We start from the raw sequence: 24573 nt of genomic DNA on the forward strand, positions 1-24573 counted from the left end.
TGCCCATGTCAAGGCAGCACCAATGATAGGGGGAGTGCCTATGTAACTAGCTGGGTGTTGTTAGGGGTGCTAGATAAAGAAGTGCATCATGGGGTTTGGCTGGAAACATCAACAGGAAGTGCTATATATACAGGATGTAAAGAAACCAGACTATGGCTACTTTCACACACTCGTTTTGGGTGGATCAGTCATGGATCCGCAAAACGGATCCGCTACAATAATACAACCGCATGCATCAAACATGAATGGATCCGTTTGTATTATCTGTAACATAGCCAAGACAGATCAGTCATAAACTCCACTGAAAGTCAATGGGAAACATCCGTGCCAGATTGTGTCAGAGAAAACGGATCCGTCCCCGTTGACTTACATTGAGTGCCAGGATGGATCCGTTTGGCTCAGTTTTATCAAGCGACAGCAAAACGCTGCAAGCAGTGTTTTAGTGTCCGCCTCCAGAGCGGAATGGTGACTGAAAGGAGCCAAACGGATGCATTCTGAGTGGATCCTTTTCCATTCAGAATGCATTAGGGCAAAACTGGTCCGTCTTGGACCGCTTGTGAGAGCCCTGAACGGATCTCACAAACGGAAAGCCAAAATGCGAGTGTGAAAGTAGCCTATCTTGCCTACATGCTGAGAATGGGTCACTAAAGTCCAAAAAAAAAATAAAAATACAACAAAACATGGGCATCTCTGTTAAAAACCATCGTAATCCTGGAAAAGCCCTTTTAAGGTAAAACATGGAAGTATTAAAGACAATTTGTTGCCATTTTTACAGATTATTCAAACTCAACACATTCACTGAAAAGTCATCGAGAAACTTGAGCCTTTTTTTTTTAATTCAAAGTGGAGACTCTGAAATTGTGCTTACAACATGGCCTGAAGAGGCAGCATTATAGAAAGAATTGGTTCGGTTCTCACGATGCTCTCTAAGGAATGGAGGGATAGTTTCAGACTTTACATGCAGAATCCTGGTGTCCATGACTTCACAGTCTATTTGCATCATGACTTCATATTCCTGCTCATTAATCACATTATCTACAAGGAAATATAAAATAACTTGTCATCAAGTATGCAAACCGAATGAAAACAAACAAGATGTACAGTAAAGTTCTGTGCCACTGATTATCCGATGAACAAGAGAAATGCTTGTTCATTGAGTAATAGATCTTTGGTGCAGTCACCTAAATTATTGTTTGTGGGCACAAGAGCAAGCTGTCTAAAGAGCACTCTGCTGCCAAAAAAAACAACTTCGTATGGGGAAGAGCAATGGCTCCTCCACATATGGTGAAGGAGATCTCTGCATGTAAATGCAGTGGTCACCTCCACTGATGAGCAGGATGAAACAGTCTTCCCAACAATCGTATGCTCCATTGAGCAGTGTAAAAGAGCCATTAGTCATACAGCACGAATCCCTGCAAGATCCATAAAATGATCCTTATCGTCAATGTCTGGCTCTGAGGTTTATATACTGTATATGTGGAGCATTGTGTATAAACTGTATCTGACATTTCATTAGCCTGGAGTTCAATTTACTGTCTGTGGATACAACCTCTATATAGTACCTTCATCCACCCCCCCATTTATGTTTTTTGTTTTGTTGCATTACATCCTGCAATTCAGAGGGAGGGGATGCAAATGAGCTCTTAACAAGCTCTGCCTTTAATGCCACCAGATGTAAGGCAGCTATCCTATAAGTCAATGTTCAGCTCTTTAACTAAGCCTTGAGACATGACTTGGATATTAAATAAGCCAGCACCACAACTGCAGACAGCTGTTTCGGAGTGAATGCCCCTCATCAGTGCAGAGCAGAGAGTACTGACTGGGTGAAAGGCCTGTGTCCGGGTCAGAGGGAAACTAACTCTCCTTAGGGAGAGAGCACCTTAATCAGTGTGAGGAGACTTATAGGCCATACATACACGTCTGGAATTCTGGGAGGGAAGGGATGCAAATGAGCTCTTAACAAGTTATGCCTCTAATTCCACCAGATGTAAGGCAGCTATCCTATAAGTCAACGTTCATCTCTTAAAATAAGCCTTGAGACATGACTGATATTAAATAAGCCATCGTTTGGGACAATCACCCAGAAACAGCTGTTTGCGGATGATGTGCTGTCTTATTTATTATATAATCCACATATTTACAATCAAATAAATGAAATATCAGGTAATAAAATAAAAACTGATAAGTTGCAAGTGCATATTCGTATTCACCCCTTGACTATGAAAACCGTAAATAAGGGCTGGTCCAACCAATTTACCGCTGCTTCAAAAGTCTCATAATTAGCTGAATATGGCCCCCTGTGTGCAATTTAAGTGTCAAATGATCTGTCACATGATGCGAGTATAAATATAGCCCCCGAGTCGGCAACAATACGAAGCAAGCAATATAAAGGCCAAGGAGCTCTCCATGAAGGTCAGAGACTACCGTATTTTTCGCCCCATAAGACGCACTTTTTCTTCCCCCAAAACGGGGGAGAAATGCCCCTGCGTCTTATGGGGCGAATGCTTGCCGTTTTTTACATCGCAAGCTGCGATGTAGATGCGAGCGGGGACATCGGGGAGGGACTGGGAGGAGGAGCTGGGGCCGGCAATAGCGGCAGGGCGGTGCAGTCAGTGTGGTATCCCCGCCCCGCCGCTCCGGTATAGTAATATAAGAGGTCATAATCATTTATTGGTTATTAAACATGCCCCCTCAGTCGTATTACTACCTTATATCCTAATCGCATCTGTAGAATTCATGCAGGCCGGGCGGGCGGCAGCAAGTCTTGTCATGTGCCTGCGCCGCCTACTTTATGAATGAAGCAGGCGGCGCAGGCAAGTGACGTCACTGAGGGACGCGCCGGCCGCCCGCCCGGCCTGCATGAATTCTACAGATGCGATTAGGATATAAGGTAGTAATACGACTGAGGGGGCATGTTTAATAACCAATAAATCAATATAACATCTTTATATTTGTATACTGCCTGCGGCGCCGGGGGGGGGGGGGGGGCGGAGGCTGCGATCTGTGGATGGCACAGTTATTGGCTGGGGGGGTCTGTGGATGTCACTGTTATGGGCTGGGGGGGTCTGTGGATGGCACATATATAACAGTGCCAGCCACAGATCCCCCCAGCCCATAACAGTGCCAGCCACAGATCCCCCCCCCCTGTAACAGTGCCAGCCACAGATCCCCCCCCTGTAACAGTGCCAGCCACAGATCCCCCCCCTGTAACAGTGTCTGTCATCCACAGATCCCCCTGTAACAGTGTCCGTCATCCACAGATCCCCCTGTAACAGTGTCCGTCATCCACAGATCCCCCTGTAACAGTGTCCGTCATCCACAGATCCCCCTGTAACAGTGTCCGTCATCCACAGATCCCCCTGTAACAGTGTCCGTCATCCACAGATCCCCCTGTAACAGTGTCCGTCATCCACAGATCCCCCTGTAACAGTGTCCGTCATCCACAGATCTCCCTGTAACAGTGTCCGTCATCCACAGATCCCCCTGTAACAGTGTCCGTCATCCACAGATACCCCTGTAACAGTGTCCGTCATCCACAGATCCCCCTGTAACAGTGTCCGTCATCCACAGATCCCCTGTAACAGTGTCCGTCATCCACAGATCCCCCTGTAACAGTGTCCGTCATCCACAGATCCCCAGTAATAGTGCCATCCACAGACCACCATTAGTTCCAAACCCACCAAACACACAGCACACCTTTTTGGTTAAAAATATTTTTTTTCTTATTTTCCTCCCCAAAAACCCAGGTGCGTCTTATGGGCCGGTGTGTCTTATAGGGCGAAAAATACGGTAAGTTGTAAAGAAGCAAAGATCAGAGTTGGATTATAAGACATATATCCCAAACATTTACCCTTCCATGGAGTCTGATCAAATCCATTATAACAAAATAGAAAGAAAATAGCACAACTACAAACCTGACAAGAGAAGGCCACTCAAAAATAAGGGCTCATTTATGCGACCGTATGGTTGTTATGCCTGTGTTGCAGACCACAAACAGTAGTCCGCAATGCACATGCAGTGGTCCATGATCTGCAAAATTCAAGGAGATGTCCTATGTTTTGTGGTTCAGAGGCACGGACCTGAAAGCCCACAAAAGCGTTTCGGAATATTTCCGTGGGCATCCAATCCGTGCCTCTTCTCCGCAAAAGATAGGACATCTCTATCTTGTGGATCACGGACCCATAAAAGTCTTGCAGTAGGCAATACAGGCACAGAGCCCTTACATTTGTCTGAATGAACTCTAACTCACAAGGCAAGGCAAGGAAAGCATTTATCTGAGGTTGAACAAAGATACCAATGATAATACTGAAGGGGATCTACAGTTTCTCCATTTACTGTTACATATGATGTAGTAGAAAGCTGGAAAAAGATTTTCAACAGTTTTATGGGTTTCCTGTGTGTTAAAACTGACCTGCTACGTGTTATTCTCCAGGTCAGTACGATTTTGTCGATACCATGTTTATATAGTTTTTCTTGTGTTTTAAAATAAAATGTTTTGAAAAAACATTTTTTCTTTGCATCATATAAAAAAAAAAAACTTTTTTATTTTTAAGTGTACAGAGTTGTGTGAGGGCTAATTTTTGCTGGACAATCTGTAGTTTTTATTTTGGAGTGTGTAGTTTTTTTGATCACTGTTTATTAAAAAAAATTTTTTTGCAAAGTCTTTTTTTTTTTGTCAGGATTAAAACACAAAAAAAAAAAACATACAAATGTGTTATTGCTGTAATCGTTCTGACCTGTAGAATAAAGGGATCAGGTCAGTTTTACCGCATAGTAAAATAAGTCATAAAATGGTGCCATTAGAAAGTACAACTTGTCTTGCAAAAAACAAGCGCATATGCTGAATGGAAAAATAAAATGGAATGGAAAAATAAAATAAAAACGTATGGCTGCGGGAAGGCCTGCAGGAAAAAAAGGAAACACAAAAACAGGAAACACTTGATCCAATATTTTTTGTTCTCCTAGAGACTTTAACATGCATTTACCATTGCAGTGTATGGGAGAGTCCAATGTACACCACAGGCAGTGCTTTGATAGGTACTTTGCTATGGCAGACCTCGGAACCTTCAGAAGGTAACAATCATATCAATAAAAACTACAGACTACCAGCAAAAAATGAGCCCTCACACAGCTCCATAAACTCCTAACTATAAAAAATATATGGGGGTCAGAATATGGCTATGCAAGAAAAAAAAAAAAAAAAAAAAATTTAAAACAAAAGAAAAACTTATCACTGTAATCATATCAACCCAGAAAATGAAGGTAATGGATTGGTTTTACTACATAGTAAATGTCCTGAAAACAAAACCCATAAAACTGTGGCTATTTTTTTCCCCTTCCAATTCCATCCCATTTGGACTTTTTTTTTTCAGCTTCCAATTACATTATATGCAATATAAAAGGGTTTGTCCATTTTTATCCCTCCAGCCCCCTAATATGAGCATCGGAGCATTTCTTGCTCCAATGCTCTCCTTTGCCCTGAGCTGAATCGTGCAGGGCAAAGTCGTTTTTTTAAGATCCTGTGGAGTTCCAGGCTCTCCATAGGGACTGCTAGGCGGAGGCTTCAGTGTAGCAGTGAGCCTGGTGACGTCACCAGCACTAATGGGCAGGCTTCAGCGCTGCCCTAGCCTGTAAAATGGGTAGGGCAGCGCTAAAGCCCTACCATCAGACCCGTTGGGCACACTGCTGGGCAGAAGCCTCAGACTAGCAATGTGCCAATGTAAACAAAACAAAACAAAAAACCTTGGCAAGGGATAGCATCGGAGCATTAAATGTGCAAAGGTGTGAAGATGGGGATATGTTCAGGTTCACCTCTGAACCCTGACAACCCCTTTAAATGGTGCCATTATAAAGTACAACTTGTCCAGCAAAAAACAAGCCATCATATGTCTATGTGAGTCAAAAAATAAAAACATTACAACTTTGAGAAACAGAGTACAAATTGAAAATGCGAAAACATGAAAATCGCAAAAGTCCTAAAGGGGTTAAATTAACTGTAAACAAATCCTAACAGTATCAATACAATCACTAGCTTTATGCTAGAAAACTGGACTACAAAAATAAAATAATTTGGAGCACACCTCATTTTTACAAAACTTTATGACTTCAGACACTCTCCCAAAAAGTGAGAGTGTAATGGTAAGGTTTATTCTTGCATGCTCAGCAAATTTGCTATAATGTACATCAGTAACTTTAGTAAATTACAGCTTAAAGTATAACTGTCGTATTATTTTTTGGGGAGTATTGGATTGTGGTAATTAATATCTCCTTGGTGGCCCTATTTCAACTTTTCACTGTGTATTCAATTACCCCTTAATTCCACATTTTTGTTCCCTGTACTGCCTACTTTTACCTGTGCTTAAAATAGGGTTGCTAGGCATGGTCCGTCTATCTGTTGATAGACGGAGCACATAGCGCGTAAGGTCACATTACTGACAGCCAGGGACTGTAAGTAAATGATTAAAGCCAGGTCCTCCCCAGCAGCTGATAACAGTGCCTGGGCTGTGTGCACTTCTCCCTGCGCTTGGCAGACGCTCCCTCACTCAGCAGAGCTGGAGAATGCAGAGTTGAAGCAGCGCAGTCCAGGGAAGGGAGATCTGCGATCTGCCCAGTGTATAAATGAAAGCAACATGTGGCAAGAGGACCCCTTTGTGCTGCAGGAGATTAACCCTTTAGGGGGAAAAGGCTCTGGTTACTGACACTTTTGGGGGGCTATTGTTACTGGCTAGTGAGGGCAAGCGGGATTAGCCTCAGGGTAAGGGCAGTGGCGTCCATCTTAACTGAATAGTGAATTTGCAGTTTTATGCAGACTGGTTGCTATGGGCTGAATCTTATTCAATATGGGGTAAGTCAGTCTAATAGTAACTGATTCTGGAATATCATGTTATTAGTAACTACATATATGAATATAGTAACTACACCCTGAAATTAGGGTCTAAGTGTGACAGTTATTCTTTAAATCTACACCAGGTCATAGCTGGTATAAATTTGAATTTTTGCTGCAAGGACAGCTTGTGTCCGATTTGACAAATCTTACTCAAAGCACACGTTTTATTATGACTGGCACAGCCTTAATAAATTCCTCCCAAAGTTCTCATACTATGTAGTATACACTGTAGTCCAATGGCTGGGGAAAAAGAAACCGAACCGTGGGAGAGAGGCCAAACTCAAATTACATTCTTCTTTAACCCAGAGTTACACAACTTCTGATTATTCTAATAATCAAATAGGACAGAATGGCTATGAACCATCACAGAACTGTATTACTTAAAGAGGCTGTGCAGTGAGGGAGGAGAGCGGAGGAGCTTCATGGCTGTAGCCTGCTGTTGTCTATTGTATAATGTGAAGCAGGCAGTGCAGCCAGGACAGGCCCTTCCCTCTCCATATGATGTGCAGAGACAGGCCTCAACAATAGAATTTCAGCTGTACAGTGTTTGTTGGGAGTGGCCTATTATATGTAGGAGGGGCTTTTAATAATGGGTGGGGCTAAAAATTGGCCACTTGACTGGATTTGCCCCCCAGACCAGCCCTCCCCTGGGCGGTGTAGTGTAATTACAAGTACTCGCTCCATTCACTTGAATAGAGCGAGTACTTGTCATTACAATGCACTTCCGAGACTAAGTTATAAAAAATATATCCCAAAACATGTGTCGGCAGATAAGAACCATTTGGCCCATCTAGTCTGCCCAATATACTGAATACTATGAATAGCCCCTGGCCCTATCTTATATGAAGGATGGCCTTATGTCTATCTCATGCATGCTTAAACTCCTTCACTGTATCTGCAGCTACCACTTCTGCAGGAAGGCTATTCCATGCATCCACTACTCTCTCAGTAAAGTAATACTTCCTGATATTACTTTTAAACCTTTGCCCCTCTAATTTAAAACTATGTCCTCTTGTAGCAGTTTTTCTTTTTTTTAAATATTCTCTCCTCTTTTACCTTGTTGATTCCCTTTATGTATTTATAAGTTTCTATCATATCCCCTCTGTCTCGTCTTTCTTCCAAGCTATACATGTTAAGGTCCTTTAATCTTTCCTGGCAAGTTTTATCCTGCAATCCATGTACCAGTTTAGTAGCTCTTCTCTGAAATCTCTCCAATGTTTCAATATCCTTCTGGAGATATGGTCTCCAGTACTGCGCACAATACTCCAAATGAGGTCTCACTAGTGCTCTGTAGAGCGGCATGAGCACCTCCCTCTTTCTACTGTTAATGCTTCTCCCTATACACACAAGCATTCTGCTAGCATTTCCTGCTGCTCTATGACATTGTCTGCCTACCTTTAAAGGGATTCTGTCACCTCCCCTCAGCCAAAAAACGATTTAAAAGCAGCCATGCAGCACAGCTTACCTGGATTAGGCTGTGCTGTTTTATCTTGAAATCCGTCCAGCAGTTACTTTAAAAAACGACTTTGATCAATAAGGAAATGCGTCCTGAAGGTGCCCAGAGGGGCGTTTTTTTCTTCCTAGTGAGCCCAGTACCGCCCCTCTTTCAGTGCCCAGCCCGCCTTCCTTGTATTTTCTAACTGCCGCCCCCAGCCTGCCACAGCCTCCCCTCCCTCTCCTCCCCCTCCCTCACGCCGAACGAAGTCTCGCACAGGCGCAGTACCCACTGAGGGCTGCGCCTGTGCGATCATCAGGAGACTGAGGGCGGCAGCTTCATCTTCGTCACTGGGCATGCGCCGAGCCCAGTGACGTCCGATGCTCGCTCTTCCCTGCTGACTGAGGGAAGAGCGAGCATCGGACGTCACTGGGCTCGGCGCATGCCCAGTGACGAAGATGAAGCTGCCGCCCTCAGTCTCCTGATGATCGCACAGGCGCAGCCCTCAGTGGGTACTGCGCCTGTGCGAGACTTCGTTCGGCGTGAGGGAGGGGGAGGAGAGGGAGGGGAGGCTGTGGCAGGCTGGGGGCGGCAGTTAGAAAATACAAGGAAGGCGGGCTGGGCACTGAAAGAGGGGCGGTACTGGGCTCACTAGGAAGAAAAAAACGCCCCTCTGGGCACCTTCAGGACGCATTTCCTTATTGATCAAAGTCGTTTTTTAAAGTAACTGCTGGACGGATTTCAAGATAAAACAGCACAGCCTAATCCAGGTAAGCTGTGCTGCATGGCTGCTTTTAAATCGTTTTTTGGCTGAGGGGAGGTGACAGAATCCCTTTAAGTCTTCTTAAATAATGACCTCTAAATCCCTTTCCTCAGATACTGAGGTTAGGACTGTATCACAGATTTTATATTCTGCTCTTTGGTTTTTACGCCCCAGGTGCATTATCTTGCACTTATCAACATAAAATTTTAGTTGCCAGATTTTTGACCATTCCTCTAGTTTTCCTAAATCCTTTTCCATTTGGTGTATCCCTCCAGGAACATCAACCCTGTTACAAATCTTTGTGTCATCAGCAAAAAGACACACCTTACCATGGAGGCCTTCTGCAGTTTCATTGATAAAGATATTAAACAATATGTCCCAGAACAGATCCCTGAGGTACCCCACTGGTAACAAGACCATGGTCTGAATATACTCCATTGACTACAACACTCTGTTGTCTGTCCCTCAGCCACTGCCTAATCCATTCAACCATATGGGAGTCCAAGCCCAAAGACTGCAATGTATTGATAAGCCTTCTATGTGGGACAGTATCAAAAGCCTTACTAAAGTCTAGATAGGCGATGTCTACTGCACCTCCGCCATCTATTATTTTAGTCACCCAATCAAAAAAAATCTATAAGATTAGTATGAAATGATCTCCCTGAAGTAAACCCATGCTGTTTTTCATCTTTCAATCCATGGGATTTTAGATGTTCCACAAACCTCTCCTTAAGTATGGTTTCCATTAATTTCCCCACTATTGATGTCAGGCTTACTAGCCTATAGTTGACCTATTCCTCCCTACTACCGTCCTTGTGAATGGGCACAACATTTGCTAATTTCCAATCTTCTGGGACGACTCCTGTTGCCAGTGATTGGTTAAATAAATCTGTTAATGGTTTTGCTAGTTCACCGCTGAGCTCTTTTAATAGCTTTGGGTGTATCCCATCAGGCCCCTGTGACTTATTTGTATTAATTTTAGACAGCTGACTTAAAACCTCTTCCTCTGTAAAGACACATGCATCCAAAGATTGATTAGTCTTCTTTCCTACCTGAAGTCCTTTTCCTTCATTTTCCTTTATAAAAACTGAACAGAAGTATTCATTGAGGCAGTCAGCTAGTTCTTTATCTTCTTCCATATACCTTCCTTATTTTGTTTTTAATTTTGCAATTCCTTGTTTTAGTTTCCTTTTTTCATGTATGTATCTGAAGAATGCCTTATCGCCTTTTTTCCCTGACTGAAAAAATGTCTCTTCTGCCTGTGCATTAGAAGCTCTTATAACTTGTTTGGCCTCTTTCTGCATAATCATACATTTGCCTGTCATCCTCTTTTTTTATTTTGTTATAATTCCTAAATGCTATCTTTTTGTTTTTAATGATTTTGTCCACTTCTGCTGAGTACCACAGTGGTCTCTTCCTTTTTTTGTACAAGTGGTCTCTTTTCTGTACAAGAAAATGTATGGCTTGGTGAATGGTGTCTGAACAAAGGGTTTGGCTTTGTGTCTCATGTTAGCTCTTGTTGGAATGAAAAATAACTGTACAAGAAAGATTGTTTGCATCTTTCTCTCAAGGGAACGAATGTCCTTGGTGAACAGTTCCAAACAAAAGTTTTAGATTTTAGAAAAAACTGACTTTTCTAAAATCCCTATCAGATTGGAAGATGTGCATGGAACATGCACATCTTCCTGTCATGCTGAAGGTTATGCACAGGCAAAACTGCAGAGAATGAAACAGTGGATGCAACCTCCCGTATATCCTTTCCAAGTGTGTGAAAAGCTTCTTTCACCTTTGAAACCTCATTGCAAGCCAGATCATTTGTCCCAAGATGGACAATAACATCCACCTCCCTTTCCTGCTTTGTTTGCCTAACAATATTAAGGATCTGTCGTCTATCCCTGCTTGCAGTAGCACCAGGGAGACATCTCACAACACCATTCTCCTAAAACATCACACCTCTTATGATGGAATCGCCCACCAACAGCTGCTTACTATCAGTCCTCACCTTCTCCTTTTTGTCTTTGGCTGCAGTCTTGCATAGTTTAGGCATGGGAGATGATTGCTCCTCACCCACTGTGCTTGAGCCATCCTCTATGTTGCTCTTGCACGCTGAAAGTGCTGCAAATGAATTATGGAGAGCCACAGACTGTGGGACCTATCTTCTATCCACAACTATCAGTCTACCAGAACCTGCAGTAACCCATTTTCCATTTCTAGGGGGCCTCTGTGGCAGTGGCATTGCAACGTTCTCAGCCTGAATTTGTTTAACGGTTAATTTACAAATCTCATATTTCAAAAATGCTATTTCCTGCTGCATTATGGATAGCTGTCTACAGATCAGACAGTATCCAAACCTCCGAAGAGTGGAATCTGAAATAAAAGCACAACAATTCCTGCACAGAACCAGGTCTGCCATTGTAAAGAGGGGGAAGATTTTAAACAAACAAATCTTACTTGTTTAGATTGTATCCACCTCCAGATTACCTCCTGAGTATTTCCTGAATATCTCCAATGCACTTATAAAATCAGCACTTAGAAAATTCAGCAAGCAAAAGTATTTCAGTGTTTTACCAAACTTTACAAGACGCAGTTTTTAGCAAGAAAAATCTTGCTAAAAAGTGCCTGCATCTTATACACGGCAGTCAGGGAGATACAGCATGGCCAGACCCTCTGACAGCTTCCTTAATGATCCAGCAGAGCGCAAATACAGCACTTTGCCCAATCAGTGAGACAACTGTGCATCTGCACACACTTCTCTCTCCCTGCCGACAGCGATCTGTGTGATCAGTGGCAGCAGGAGAGCACATGGGGAGGAAGGTCCTAGAGTTGTACTGAAAGGAAATGAAACTTCAAGTACAGCTTAAGGACCTCTGAAGATGTCATCAATGGGAGTAGCCAGAACAGAACTACTATACAGCTAGCACTAGTGCAGGGAAATGTGTGTGTGTAGCAGCCTTGTATATATACATATGTAGCAGGACCGTATGGGTGTAGCAGAGCTCTATGTATGTAATGAAAATGTATGTGCATAGCAATGCTGTATGAGTGTGTAGAAGAGCTGTATCTGTGTATAGCAGTTCTGTGTGTGTATAGCAGTTCTGTGTGTGTATAGCAGAGTTATATGCGTACCAGAACTGTGTGGGTGTGTGTTTCGCAGACAAATAATCTAGCAGAAGAAGCATGGCAGGACATTACAAAGCAATGACAGGAGACACATTTATTTGGATAGGTACATTTAAAAGGGATTGTCCAGGAATTAACCCATTAAGGACCAGGCCATTTTTTGCAAATCTGACGTGTCACTTTATGTGGTGATAACTTTAAAACGCTTTTACTTATCCAGACCATTCTGAGATTGTTTTCTTGTCATATATTGTACTTCATGACAGTGGTAAAATTGAGTAAAAATGAATACATTTTTATTTATAAAGAAATTCTAAATTTACCCAAAATGTTTTAAAATTTGCAAATTTCCAAATTCTAATTTCTCTACTTTCATAATAGATAGTAATACCTCCAAAAATAGTTATTACTTTACATTCCTCATATGTCTACTTCATGTTTGGATCATTTTGTGAATGCCATTTTATTTTTTGGGGACTTTACAAGGCTTAGAAGCAAATCCTGAAATTTTTCAGAAAATTTCTAAAACCCACTTTTTTTTCAGGACCAGTTCAGGTCTGAAGTCACTTTGTGACGCTTACATAATAGAAACCACCCCAAAAATGACCCCATTTTGGAAAATACACCCCTCAAGGTATTCAAAACTTTAGGTGTTCCACAAGAGTTAACGTAATATGGAGATTAAATTTCAGAATTCATATTTTTGGGCAAATTTTCCATTTTAATCCATTTTGTCCAGTAACAAAGCAAGGGTTAACAGCCAAACAAAACTCAATATTTATTGCCCTGATTCTGTAATTTACAGAAACACCCCATATGTGGTCATAAACTGCTTTACGGGCACACAGCAGGGCACAGAAGGAAAGGAGTACCATGTGGTTTTTGGAAGGCAGATTTTGCTGGACTGGTTTTTTGAAACCATGTCACATTTGAAGACCCCCTGATGCACCCCTAGAGTCGAAACTCCCAGAAAAGTGACCCCCCATTTGAAATCTACGGGATAAGCTGGCAGTTTTATTGGTACTATTTTAGGGTACATATGATTTTTGGTTGCTCTATATTAAACTTTTTGTGAAGCAAGGTAACAAAAAATAGCTGTTTTGGCACAGTTTTTATTTTTATTTACAGAATTCATTTGAGAGGTTAGATTATGTGGTATTTTTTAGAGCAACTTTTTATCTTTACTTTATTTCTGATGTTCACTTTTGGGGGTATGATCCCCTCTGCAATGCATTGCAATACATCTGTATTGTAATGCATTGCCTGTTTGTGTACTACCTACTCACTGTAGTACACAAACAGGTTGCCTAGGAGACCCAGCCTGAGACGGTCAGCGGCATAGAAGGGGTTAATCCGCAGTGATCACCGATACAGGGGGGATTGATTTCAGCAGGCACCCAGTTCCGTCACCGCCCTGTACGCCCTTAAGTACCAGGACATCAGGGTGTACCTGTACGCCCTGTGTCCTTAAGAGGATAAGAAAATAAAATTACTGAAAATACTGAAATATTACTTTATTATAAATATATTCCCAAATCATTTTGTCTGGGGAGCAATCATCAGGGGAAATTAAATGGCAGTCATCGTATTACTACACACAAAACCTGTCCTAATCACAAAAGAAGGGCAAGTTACTTCAGAACACTGAGCTAAGCAGCTGACTCATCCGCCTCTCTGCTCTGCTTGTCAGGGGTTATGATCCTGAATACAGTTTACTATGATCTTTAGCGGAGTCTGTAGGAATAAAGTTCATGAGACATGAAGTACAGACAAGGAGGCAGGGGATGTGGCTAATGAGCAGCAGCACTTGTATGCAGTCTCCATTACCACAGTCTGTCCTGTCCATCCTCTCTGTACTTGTCTCCTCATGAACTCCATTCCTACAGAGATACAGCTAAAGTTCTTCTCAGCTGTATTCAGGATCATAATGCCTGACAAGTAAAGCAGAGAGGAGGCTGAGGCTGCTCTTTAGCTCAGTGTTGTGAAGTAACTTGTCCTGCTGTGTGAATAGAACAGGTTGTGTATGTACTAATAGGATGGCGGACATTTTATTTCTCCTAATGATTGCTCCCTAGAAAAAACAAGCCATTATAACTAACAAAAGGAATGTGCAAATGTATTTATAACTAGAAAAGGTACAATTTCTGGGGAAATTGTGTGATGTGTTCTTGCCTCCACCAGTAGCTTACAACTGGAGTGGGCGGAGTAACTGGGTGGAGTGTAGACTCCGCCCACTTTTATAAATTTTGACCTTTGTCTCACACTGACCCACCTTGCCGAGTTTGGGTGCTGTCAGAATGACAGCTGTTTAAAGGTTTCTTATTGAAGTCAATAGGGAAAATCTGATTGGTTGTTTTTGGCCCCGCCCACTTTTCTGAATTTTAATCCTAATCCTAAATTGTCCAACTGTACCAAGTTTGGGGATCCTGCCATTAACAGTCTAAGAGCAGCGGCAGTTTTAAATTTTCCCATTAAAACATATAGCTGAAATTTGATTGGCCGTTGTAGACCCCGCCCACTTTAAAACATTTGAATTCTAGTCACCTATTAACCGAATATATTAAGTTTAACAACCCTGCCATTAACAATGTTGAAATGGCAGCAATTTAAAATTTTCTCATTGAAGACAATAGGGAAAATCTGATTTGTTGTTGTTGGCTCCGCCCACTTTTAAATTTTTTGAATCCAAAGTAATCTATGACCTGATCTCAGCGATTTGAAGCCCCTGACATCAATCATGGCAGCATTTTTCAATTTTCTGAATTTTTTTTTTTCCATATTGAAATCAATGAAAGAAATCTGATTGGTTGTTTTTGGCCCCGCCCACTTTTCAAAATTTTAATCCTAATCCTAAATTGTCCAACTGTACCAAGTTTGGGAAACCTGCCATTAACAGTCTAAGAGCAGCGGCAGTTTGAATTTTTCCCATTTAAACAAATGGCTGAAATTTGATTGGCCGTTGTAGACTCCGCCCACTTTTTCATTATTTTTTGAATCCAGTCACCCAATGACCTACGGTGCCAAGTTTGGGTATTCTGGCTTAAATACTGTGAGAATGACAGCAATTTAAAGGTTTCTTATTGAAGTCAATAGGGAAAATCTGATTGGTTGTTTGTAGCTCCGCCCACTTTTTAATGTCCCCAAAATGTGACAGAAATTTCCAGGTTGACCCCATGACTGAGTGACCCAAGTTTGGTGAGTTTCACTCCGAAGCTGTATGAGTGACAAACATTTGCATTTTTCCAATAAAACTCTATGGGAGAAAAAAAGAGGTTTTCGGGGGCCCGCCCCAGGGGCCCGGAGGGTGGGATCGGTTAACAAAGCACAAGCAAGATACTCGGGTATGTGCCGACCAAGAGTGCAAAGTTCGGTATTTATACTCCTAAATCTGTGGGAGGAGTAGCAATTTGAACGTCTCATTGTAGTCAATGGGGAGAATTTGATTGGTTCTGTGTGGCCCCGCCCAAATTTTCGGGTCTCCGAAATGTGCTAACAAATTGCGCGTTGACCCCATGACTAAGTGACCCAAGTTTGGTGACTTTAGTTTAAAATCTGTGCGACTGGGAGCGATTTGAAAATTTTCCCTGTCAAAGTCAATGGGAAAAACTTGGATTTTGGGGGCCCTGTCCCAGGGGCCCGGAGGGTGGGATCGGGTAACAAAGCACAAGCAAGGTACTCGGGTGGGTGCCGACCAAGTCTGCAAAGTTTGGAATTTGTACTCCTAAAAATGTGGGAGGAGTAGCGATTTGAAGGTCTCATTATAGTCAATGGGGAGATTTTGATTGGTTCTGTGTGGCCCCGCCTACATTTTGGGGTCCCGAAATGTGGCAAAAATTTTCGGGTTGAGCCCATGACTAAGTGACCCAAGTTTGGTGACTTTAGCCTCAAAGCCTGGCGAGTGGGAGCGATTTGAAAATTTACCCTGTCAAAGTCTATGGGAAAAAAGGGGGCTTCCGGGGCCCGCCACGGGGGCCCCGGGGGTGGGATCGCTCCACAAAGTAATAGCAATCCGATCGGGCACAATCTGCACGTTTTGGTAAATTTTTGTCTATGTAGTGTAAAAACTGTGGGAGGAGTTAGGGTGGCAAATTTGGCTATAATAATAATAATATATATGTGAGATAATAGTATGTGGTCTTGCTATGCAAGAACACATAATAAAGTAATATTCAATTATTTTCATTTTCTTAATTCCTAGAGAACCCCTTTAATGAGAAGAACGAATGGACCATTGTTGTTTTTTACAATGGTCAGTTGATGAAACACTAAGGACAGGAACTGATCAAAACTACACCCCCAACCACTACAGTGCATCCTAAAGCTAATGACCTTCACCCGTCCACTTCAGTAAACCACATTCCTTTCAAAGAGTACCTGCAATGCCAGTGATCTGCCTCTAAGGCCAAAATAATTTTGTCTTGTATGGACTCGCGGGATAGGGATGTAATAGTGTCGCTATACAAAACATTGGTACGGCCTAATCTGGAATACGCGGTTCAGTTTTGAGCACCAGTTCATAAATAGGATGCCCTGGAGTTAGAAAAATGTAAAGGAGAGCAACAAAACTAACTAGAAAAGGTACAATTTCTGGGGAAATTGTGTGATGTGTTCTTGCCTCCACCAGTAGCTTACAACTGGAGTGGGCGGAGTAACTGGGTGGAGTGTAGACTCCGCCCACTTTTATAAATTTTGACCTTTGTCTCACACTGACCCACCCTGCCGAGTTTGGGTGCTGTGAGAATGACAGCTGTTTAAAGGTTTCTTATTGAAGTCAATAGGGAAAATCTGATTGGTTGTTTGTGGCTCCGCCCACTTTTTAGCATCCCCAAAATGAGATATACATTGGCACAGTCCTCCAGTGACCAACTGTGCCAAGTTTCGGGAACCCTGCCATTAACAGTCTAAGAGCAGCGGCAGTTTGAATTTTTCCCATTTAAACAAATGGCTGAAATTTGATTGGCCGTTGTAGACCCCGCCCACTTTTTAATTTTTTTTGACCCCAGTCACCCAATGACCTACGGTGCCAAGTTTGGGTATTCTGACTTAAATATTGTGAGAATGACAGCAATTTAAAGGTTTCTCATTGAAGTCAATAGGGAAAATCTGATTTGTTGTTGTTGGCTCCGCCCACTTTTTAAATTTTTGAATCCAAATTAATCTATCACCTGATTTCAGAGATTTGAAGCCCCTGACATCAATCATGGAAGCATTTTTCAATTTTCTGCATTTTTTTTTTCCACATTGAAATCAATGAAAGAAATCTAGAAATGGCAAAGTGGTCAGTCCTATGTCACAACACGGACAAGTACTTGCGCTGCTGCTGGTCCCGGAATAGTGCGGTAGGTTTCACACTGGCAAAGTCAGATCAATGGGTTTTGGAACCGCGCTGCTGGACACTATGTGCTCCGGTCACAGGTGAATGATACAAGGGAGTCCACCCTCTCCTCTATGTCAAGGGATACGATCCTTCCAGATCTCCTCCTCTACAAAGTTTAAGATGATACGGAGAATAGTGAAGCACCCTTGAGAATCTTATCTTTAAAAGGTTTTATTCTACTTACAACAAATCAGTAGACAAAAGGCATAAAATACAAATAGATCGTCACAATCCTGCCCGACCCGGGTTTCGCTGCCTTGCTTCTTCAGGGGCGATGACTGAGCATGCTCACCATTGAGCCCTTTAAATAGCCCAGCTGTCTCATTATAACAGTGGGTGTGATTCCGATCAGTGTGGTATATTTGCAATTTAATATAGTGATTTTAAAATCAACAATTCATTAGGTCTAGTCACCTTTAAAATATAAACAGAATATACACCCATACAAGAGCAACTTCTTACTCCCTATTATCAAATTGAACATCTTCAGGTTTCCACTTATATCCGCATTACATATATAATCAGCCTTCTAGGGATCATTTTTCAAATTTTCTTATACCATGCAGGTATTCCAACTCTGGCTTTTATTCCTATCTTCCTCCCCCTATTTCCTTCTAAACTATTTGACAATTGGTAATCGTCTATTCTCAGAACATTCCGTAGATTTTCGGGACGTTCGTTCATGTCTGGGGCGTCACTTATTTACTCTCCGCCCATTCTTGGAGCGTCACCAAGGTGGGCGTCATCGATTATGGTAGCGTCATGAAGGTGTTCTCAACCCCGCCTCCACCTCTAATGCTCTTACCACGAGTCTTCATGGACCAATGGGACAGCCAGAATCCTGACGTCATTCGAAGGTCCTTAGGAGGCCAGGTAGGGAACAGTCAAATGACGCCACCGATACCTTCAATTTACAATAAACAGGGTTTTAGATCAAACTCAATGTTGAGTCCACTGGGCTGGAGGGTCCCTAGGTGGTAAATCCACTCCACCTCTTTTTTATTTATTTGTGCCAGCGAGTCCCCTCCACGCCAGTGTGGCCCAACGATTTCAACTCCAGCAAACTTTAACCCATTAGGGTTTTTTCCGTGTATTAGTTTAAAGTGTGCTGATACGCTGTGGGTCATTAAGCCTTTTCTGATGTTCCGTAGGTGTTCTTGTATCCTAACTTTCAGCTTCCTAATTGTCCGTCCTACGTACTGGAGCCCGCAAGGGCATTCCAGTACGTAGATAATGCCTTCATTTTCGCACGAGCAACTACTTTTTATGCGAAATTCGGCCCCATTCTTTTTGGATACTATATGTTTAATATTTATTAGACGTTCTTTTGAGTTCCGATTTTTACAGCCTGCACAGAAACCACACCAGGTGAATTTCCCTTCTTTTTTCTTTTTTAAAATTGTTGGGGGTATCGCACTATGTACGAGTTTTTCTCTAATGTTGGTCGCTTTTTTAAAGGTAAAGGATGGGTTCGCAGGTATTATTTTACCTAATGTTGGATCGTTTTTAACACCCCCCAATTCTTTTTCACAATTTTTTTAATGTTGTCTGACATGGAGCAGAATTTAGTCACAAATGAAAATCTATAATCCCTATCTTTCTTATCCACTATACCTTCTGCATGTTCCTTTTTCTTTTTTGTTTCCACCTCTATATTCTGTATACATGCATCTAGATTGGTCTCATCATATCCTCTCTCCACAAATCTGTTTTTTAACACCCCACATTGTGTTCTATAGTCATTCACATCTGTACAGTTCCGGGCCATCCTTTTGAACTGCCCTTTCGGAATATTCTTAAGCCATGGACCGTAGTGACAACTCTTCATATCAATATAAGAGTTCACATCTGTCTCTTTAAAATAGGAGCAGGTAAGAAATCGCCCCTTTTCTATCCGGATGCATAAGTCCAAAAAATTAATACTTGTGTTACTAATTTCTCCCACAAATCGTAGATTCCAATCATTCTGGTTCAAACCCACGATGAAGGACTCAAGTCCCTCCCTTTCTCCTTCCCACACTAGGAGACAGTCATCAATATACCTTCTCCAGAAGGTCAGTTTACCCCCTGGGATGTCCACTCCTAGTGTGGGAAGGATGAAGTTGTCCTCCCACGCCCCCATGAAGATATTAGCAAAACTGGGGGCGAATTTCGCCCCCATCGCCGTGCCAATACACTGTACGTAGTATGAGTCTTTGAACCAAAAGTAATTACAATCAAGGCAGTAACTGAGACATTCCAGAATGAAGTTACCTTGTTCGTTCCCCATTCTGACATCATTTTTAATTCTATTCTTCACTGCATCCATTCCTAATTTTTTTGGGATCACTGTATATAAGGATGCCACGTCAATAGTGGCCATCCAGGTATTCACAGTGGGGGGATTTAGATTTTTAATGAGCTCCAATACGGACCCAGTGTCTTTCAAATGGGACGGATTTTGCACTACATATCCTTGTAAAAAGAAATCAATGTACTCCGTAACTCTGCACGTCAGTGAATTAAGCCCCGAGATTATTGGTCTCCCCGGGGGATCTACTGGGTTTTTGTGGACCTTGGGCAGATGGTATATTACTGGCACCAAGGGAAAAGGGATGGTGAGGTAGTTAAATTCTTTTTTATTAAGTACACCTTTTTCGAGGCCCCCTGTTAGTATACCATCAAGAATTCGTTTGTACTCCTGGGTAGGGTTATTCTTCAGTTTCCTATAAGTTATAGTATCGGATATTAATCTTACCATTTCGGCCTCATATTTCACTTTATTCATTATCACCACCCCTCCCCCCTTGTCTGCTGGTTTCACAATTATATCCGGATTTTTCTCCAGATCTTTGAGAGCTTTTCTCTCTTTATAGGTGAGATTATATTTCACCTTCTCCATATTCATCTCTTCCAGTCCTTTTAACAATCCGGTTTTAAATGCCTCTATACATTCGTTATTTGGATTTTTCGGAAAAAATTTAGATTTTTCTTTCATTTGTGTATGTAAAATATTTTCTTTATTCTCATCTAATTTATTAGCTCCCCCCACATGGTTCACATTTTGCGGTGCGGGATTGTTCATCCAATATTTAGCCATATTTATTTTCCGGATAAATTTGTGTATGTCCAGAAATGCCTCAAATTTATTAATTTTTTGGCTAGGTGCATATTTCAAGCCCTTATTTAGGACATTTGTTTCTTGTTCTGTTAGGGTATGGCTGCTCAAATTAAAGATTCCTTTTAGATCTCCTTGCTCCTTTTTATTTTGGGGCTTATTCTTCCTTTTTCCCCGTCTTCCTCTGCCAGACCTCTTTTTTGTGGTGTCCTCATTATCTGTTCTCTTATTTCTCCTTCCCTCTGCACTCCTTTTATACCCTGGTGGGGAAAATTTTGTTCACCTTGCTGCGTAGAATTTGGTCTACTCTCTTCCCAATTATCCCTTTTTATTTCTTCATAGTTATTACCTCCATAGTAGGCCCCTTTGTTCAACAGACTAGTTTCATGGTTATCATTATACTTATAGTTTCCTTGTGGTCTCCATTTTGGTTTTCCTTTATATCCCCCCCCCCCTTGGTATGGCTGTCTGTACGGTTGTCTATAATGTTGTTGTCCCCTATAACCATTATTTTGTCCATAGTATCCATTAGATTGCCCACCTCTATATCCGTAATTTTGACCCCAACCCTGTTGTCCTTTTTGGTTGTATTGATAGGCTTGGGTTTGCTCAGATGTGAACTCTTATATTGATATGAAGAGTTGTCACTACGGTCCATGGCTTAAGAATATTCCGAAAGGGCAGTTCAAAAGGATGGCCCGGAACTGTACAGATGTGAATGACTATAGAACACAATGTGGGGTGTTAAAAAACAGATTTGTGGAGAGAGGATATGATGAGACCAATCTAGATGCATGTATACAGAATATAGAGGTGGAAACAAAAAAGAAAAAGGAACATGCAGAAGGTATAGTGGATAAGAAAGATAGGGATTATAGATTTTCATTTGTGACTAAATTCTGCTCCATGTCAGACAACATTAAAAAAATTGTGAAAAAGAATTGGGGGGTGTTAAAAAACGATCCAACATTAGGTAAAATAATACCTGCGAACCCATCCTTTACCTTTAAAAAAGCGACCAACATTAGAGAAAAACTCGTACATAGTGCGATACCCCCAACAATTTTAAAAAAGAAAAAAGAAGGGAAATTCACCTGGTGTGGTTTCTGTGCAGGCTGTAAAAATCGGAACTCAAAAGAACGTCTAATAAATATTAAACATATAGTATCCAAAAAGAATGGGGCCGAATTTCGCATAAAAAGTAATTGCTCGTGCGAAAATGAAGGCATTATCTACGTACTGGAATGCCCTTGCGGGCTCCAGTACGTAGGACGGACAATTAGGAAGCTGAAAGTTAGGATACAAGAACACCTACGGAACATCAGAAAAGGCTTAATGACCCACAGCGTATCAGCACACTTTAAACTAATACACGGAAAAAACCCTAATGGGTTAAAGTTTGCTGGAGTTGAAATCGTTGGGCCACACTGGCGTGGAGGGGACTCGCTGGCACAAATAAATAAAAAAGAGGTGGAGTGGATTTACCACCTAGGGACCCTCCAGCCCAGTGGACTCAACATTGAGTTTGATCTAAAACCCTGTTTATTGTAAATTGAAGGTATCGGTGGCGTCATTTGACTGTTCCCTACCTGGCCTCCTAAGGACCTTCGAATGACGTCAGGATTCTGGCTGTCCCATTGGTCCATGAAGACTCGTGGTAAGAGCATTAGAGGTGGAGGCGGGGTTGAGAACACCTTCATGACGCTACCATAATCGATGACGCCCACCTTGGTGACGCTCCAAGAATGGGCGGAGAGTAAATAAGTGACGCCCCAGACATGAACGAACGTCCCGAAAATCTACGGAATGTTCTGAGAATAGACGATTACCAATTGTCAAATAGTTTAGAAGGAAATAGGGGGAGGAAGATAGGAATAAAAGCCAGAGTTGGAATACCTGCATGGTATAAGAAAATTTGAAAAATGATCCCTAGAAGGCTGATTATATATGTAATGCGGATATAAGTGGAAACCTGAAGATGTTCAATTTGATAATAGGGAGTAAGAAGTTGCTCTTGTATGGGTGTATATTCTGTTTATATTTTAAAGGTGACTAGACCTAATGAATTGTTGATTTTAAAATCACTATATTAAATTGCAAATATACCACACTGATCGGAATCACACCCACTGTTATAATGAGACAGCTGGGCTATTTAAAGGGCTCAATGGTGAGCATGCTCAGTCATCGCCCCTGAAGAAGCAAGGCAGCGAAACCCGGGTCGGGCAGGATTGTGACGATCTATTTGTATTTTATGCCTTTTGTCTACTGATTTGTTGTAAGTAGAATAAAACCTTTTAAAGATAAGATTCTCAAGGGTGCTTCACTATTCTCCGTATCATCTTAAACTTTGTAGAGGAGGAGATCTGGAAGGATCGTATCCCTTGACATAGAGGAGAGGGTGGACTCCCTTGTATCATTCACCTGTGACCGGAGCACATAGTGTCCAGCAGCGCGGTTCCAAAACCCATTGATCTGACTTTGCCAGTGTGAAACCTACCGCACTATTCCGGGACCAGCAGCAGCGCAAGTACTTGTCCGTGTTGTGACATAGGACTGACCACTTTGCCATTTCTGTATTTTATTTGTAACTGTAGGTTGTCAAGTCTTATCAGCAACATGGACATTTTTGATTTCAGAGCAAGTTTTAAATGTAACCTTGATGTTTTTTGTGATACCCCTAATGAAACTGACCAAGGGTCGGATAACATACGAACATTGTTTGCAAAATTAGAAAGGGAGTTTACCAGAGAAATCAGAACCACCTGGGATATTGCCTCCTTAGAACGGCTTCTTATGGAAGGCAAGGTCCCAGAAGGTCTAAGATGGCAACTCCCTCTAATTACTGAAGAGGAGAAAGACCTGGTGGGTTGGGAAAAAACTATGAATGAATGTTCAATGAAAGCTATGCAGTTTATCATTATGGTACGTAAGAATAAATTAATGAAGATTAATAATACAATAGATGAACTGCAAGAGGAAATTGAACCATTGAAGAGTACTAATAAGGAGTTGTATGAAAAATGTAGCAAACAATGTCAAGAGTCTGTGTTAAAATCTGAGAAAGAAATAAGGAGTAAAAAACAAAAGAAATATGCCAAAATCTGTGAAGACTATAAAACAGATATGGTATATAGATGGAAAAGTAAAGAACAAAAAAATGTAGAGGTGACTATGTCTAATACGGTACACGTGGGTGTAAACAGTGATAGTAATCCTAACCCAGGGAACTACACTGGAGGTTTTAGGAAACCAGAAAATGGAATTGGGAGGCAAAAGGTTTTTAAAAATTATCACAACCAAAAAACTAATGAATATTTACCGCAGTACAACTATGATTACGAATCTAGAAACCAAGAGCGCACCTATCAGCCTAATAGGGAGAATGATTATATATATGAATCACAGTACGGAAATTGGTCTAGCAATAGACAACAGCAAACCCAAGCCTATCAATACAACCAAAAAGGACAACAGGGTTGGGGTCAAAATTACGGATATAGAGGTGGGCAATCTAATGGATACTATGGACAAAATAATGGTTATAGGGGACAACAACATTATAGACAACCGTACAGACAGCCATACCAAGGGGGGGGGGGATATAAAGGAAAACCAAAATGGAGACCACAAGGAAACTATAAGTATAATGATAACCATGAAACTAGTCTGTTGAACAAAGGGGCCTACTATGGAGGTAATAACTATGAAGAAATAAAAAGGGATAATTGGGAAGAGAGTAGACCAAATTCTACGCAGCAAGGTGAACAAAATTTTCCCCACCAGGGTATAAAAGGAGTGCAGAGGGAAGGAGAAATAAGAGAACAGATAATGAGGACACCACAAAAAAGAGGTCTGGCAGAGGAAGACGGGGAAAAAGGAAGAATAAGCCCCA

General features: G+C 41.7%; 1 protein-coding gene across 2 annotated transcripts in view; it reads right to left on the reverse strand.

Moving 5' to 3' along the window:
- Window positions 1–815: 815 nt before the first annotated feature.
- The window catches only part of ATF6 (activating transcription factor 6), a 313452-nt gene continuing 289694 nt past the window's right edge, over window positions 816–24573 (reverse strand). For both annotated transcript variants that reach the window (XM_044302165.1, XM_044302164.1), the window contains one exon: window positions 816–1035. In XM_044302165.1, coding sequence (XP_044158100.1) covers window positions 839–1035 — 197 coding nt within the window. In that variant the 3' untranslated portion in view covers window positions 816–838. The remainder of the gene's footprint in view (window positions 1036–24573) is intronic.

The sequence above is a fragment of the Bufo gargarizans genome, chromosome 7, assembly GCF_014858855.1.
Source record: "Bufo gargarizans isolate SCDJY-AF-19 chromosome 7, ASM1485885v1, whole genome shotgun sequence".
NCBI classification, from domain to species: domain Eukaryota; kingdom Metazoa; phylum Chordata; class Amphibia; order Anura; family Bufonidae; genus Bufo; species Bufo gargarizans.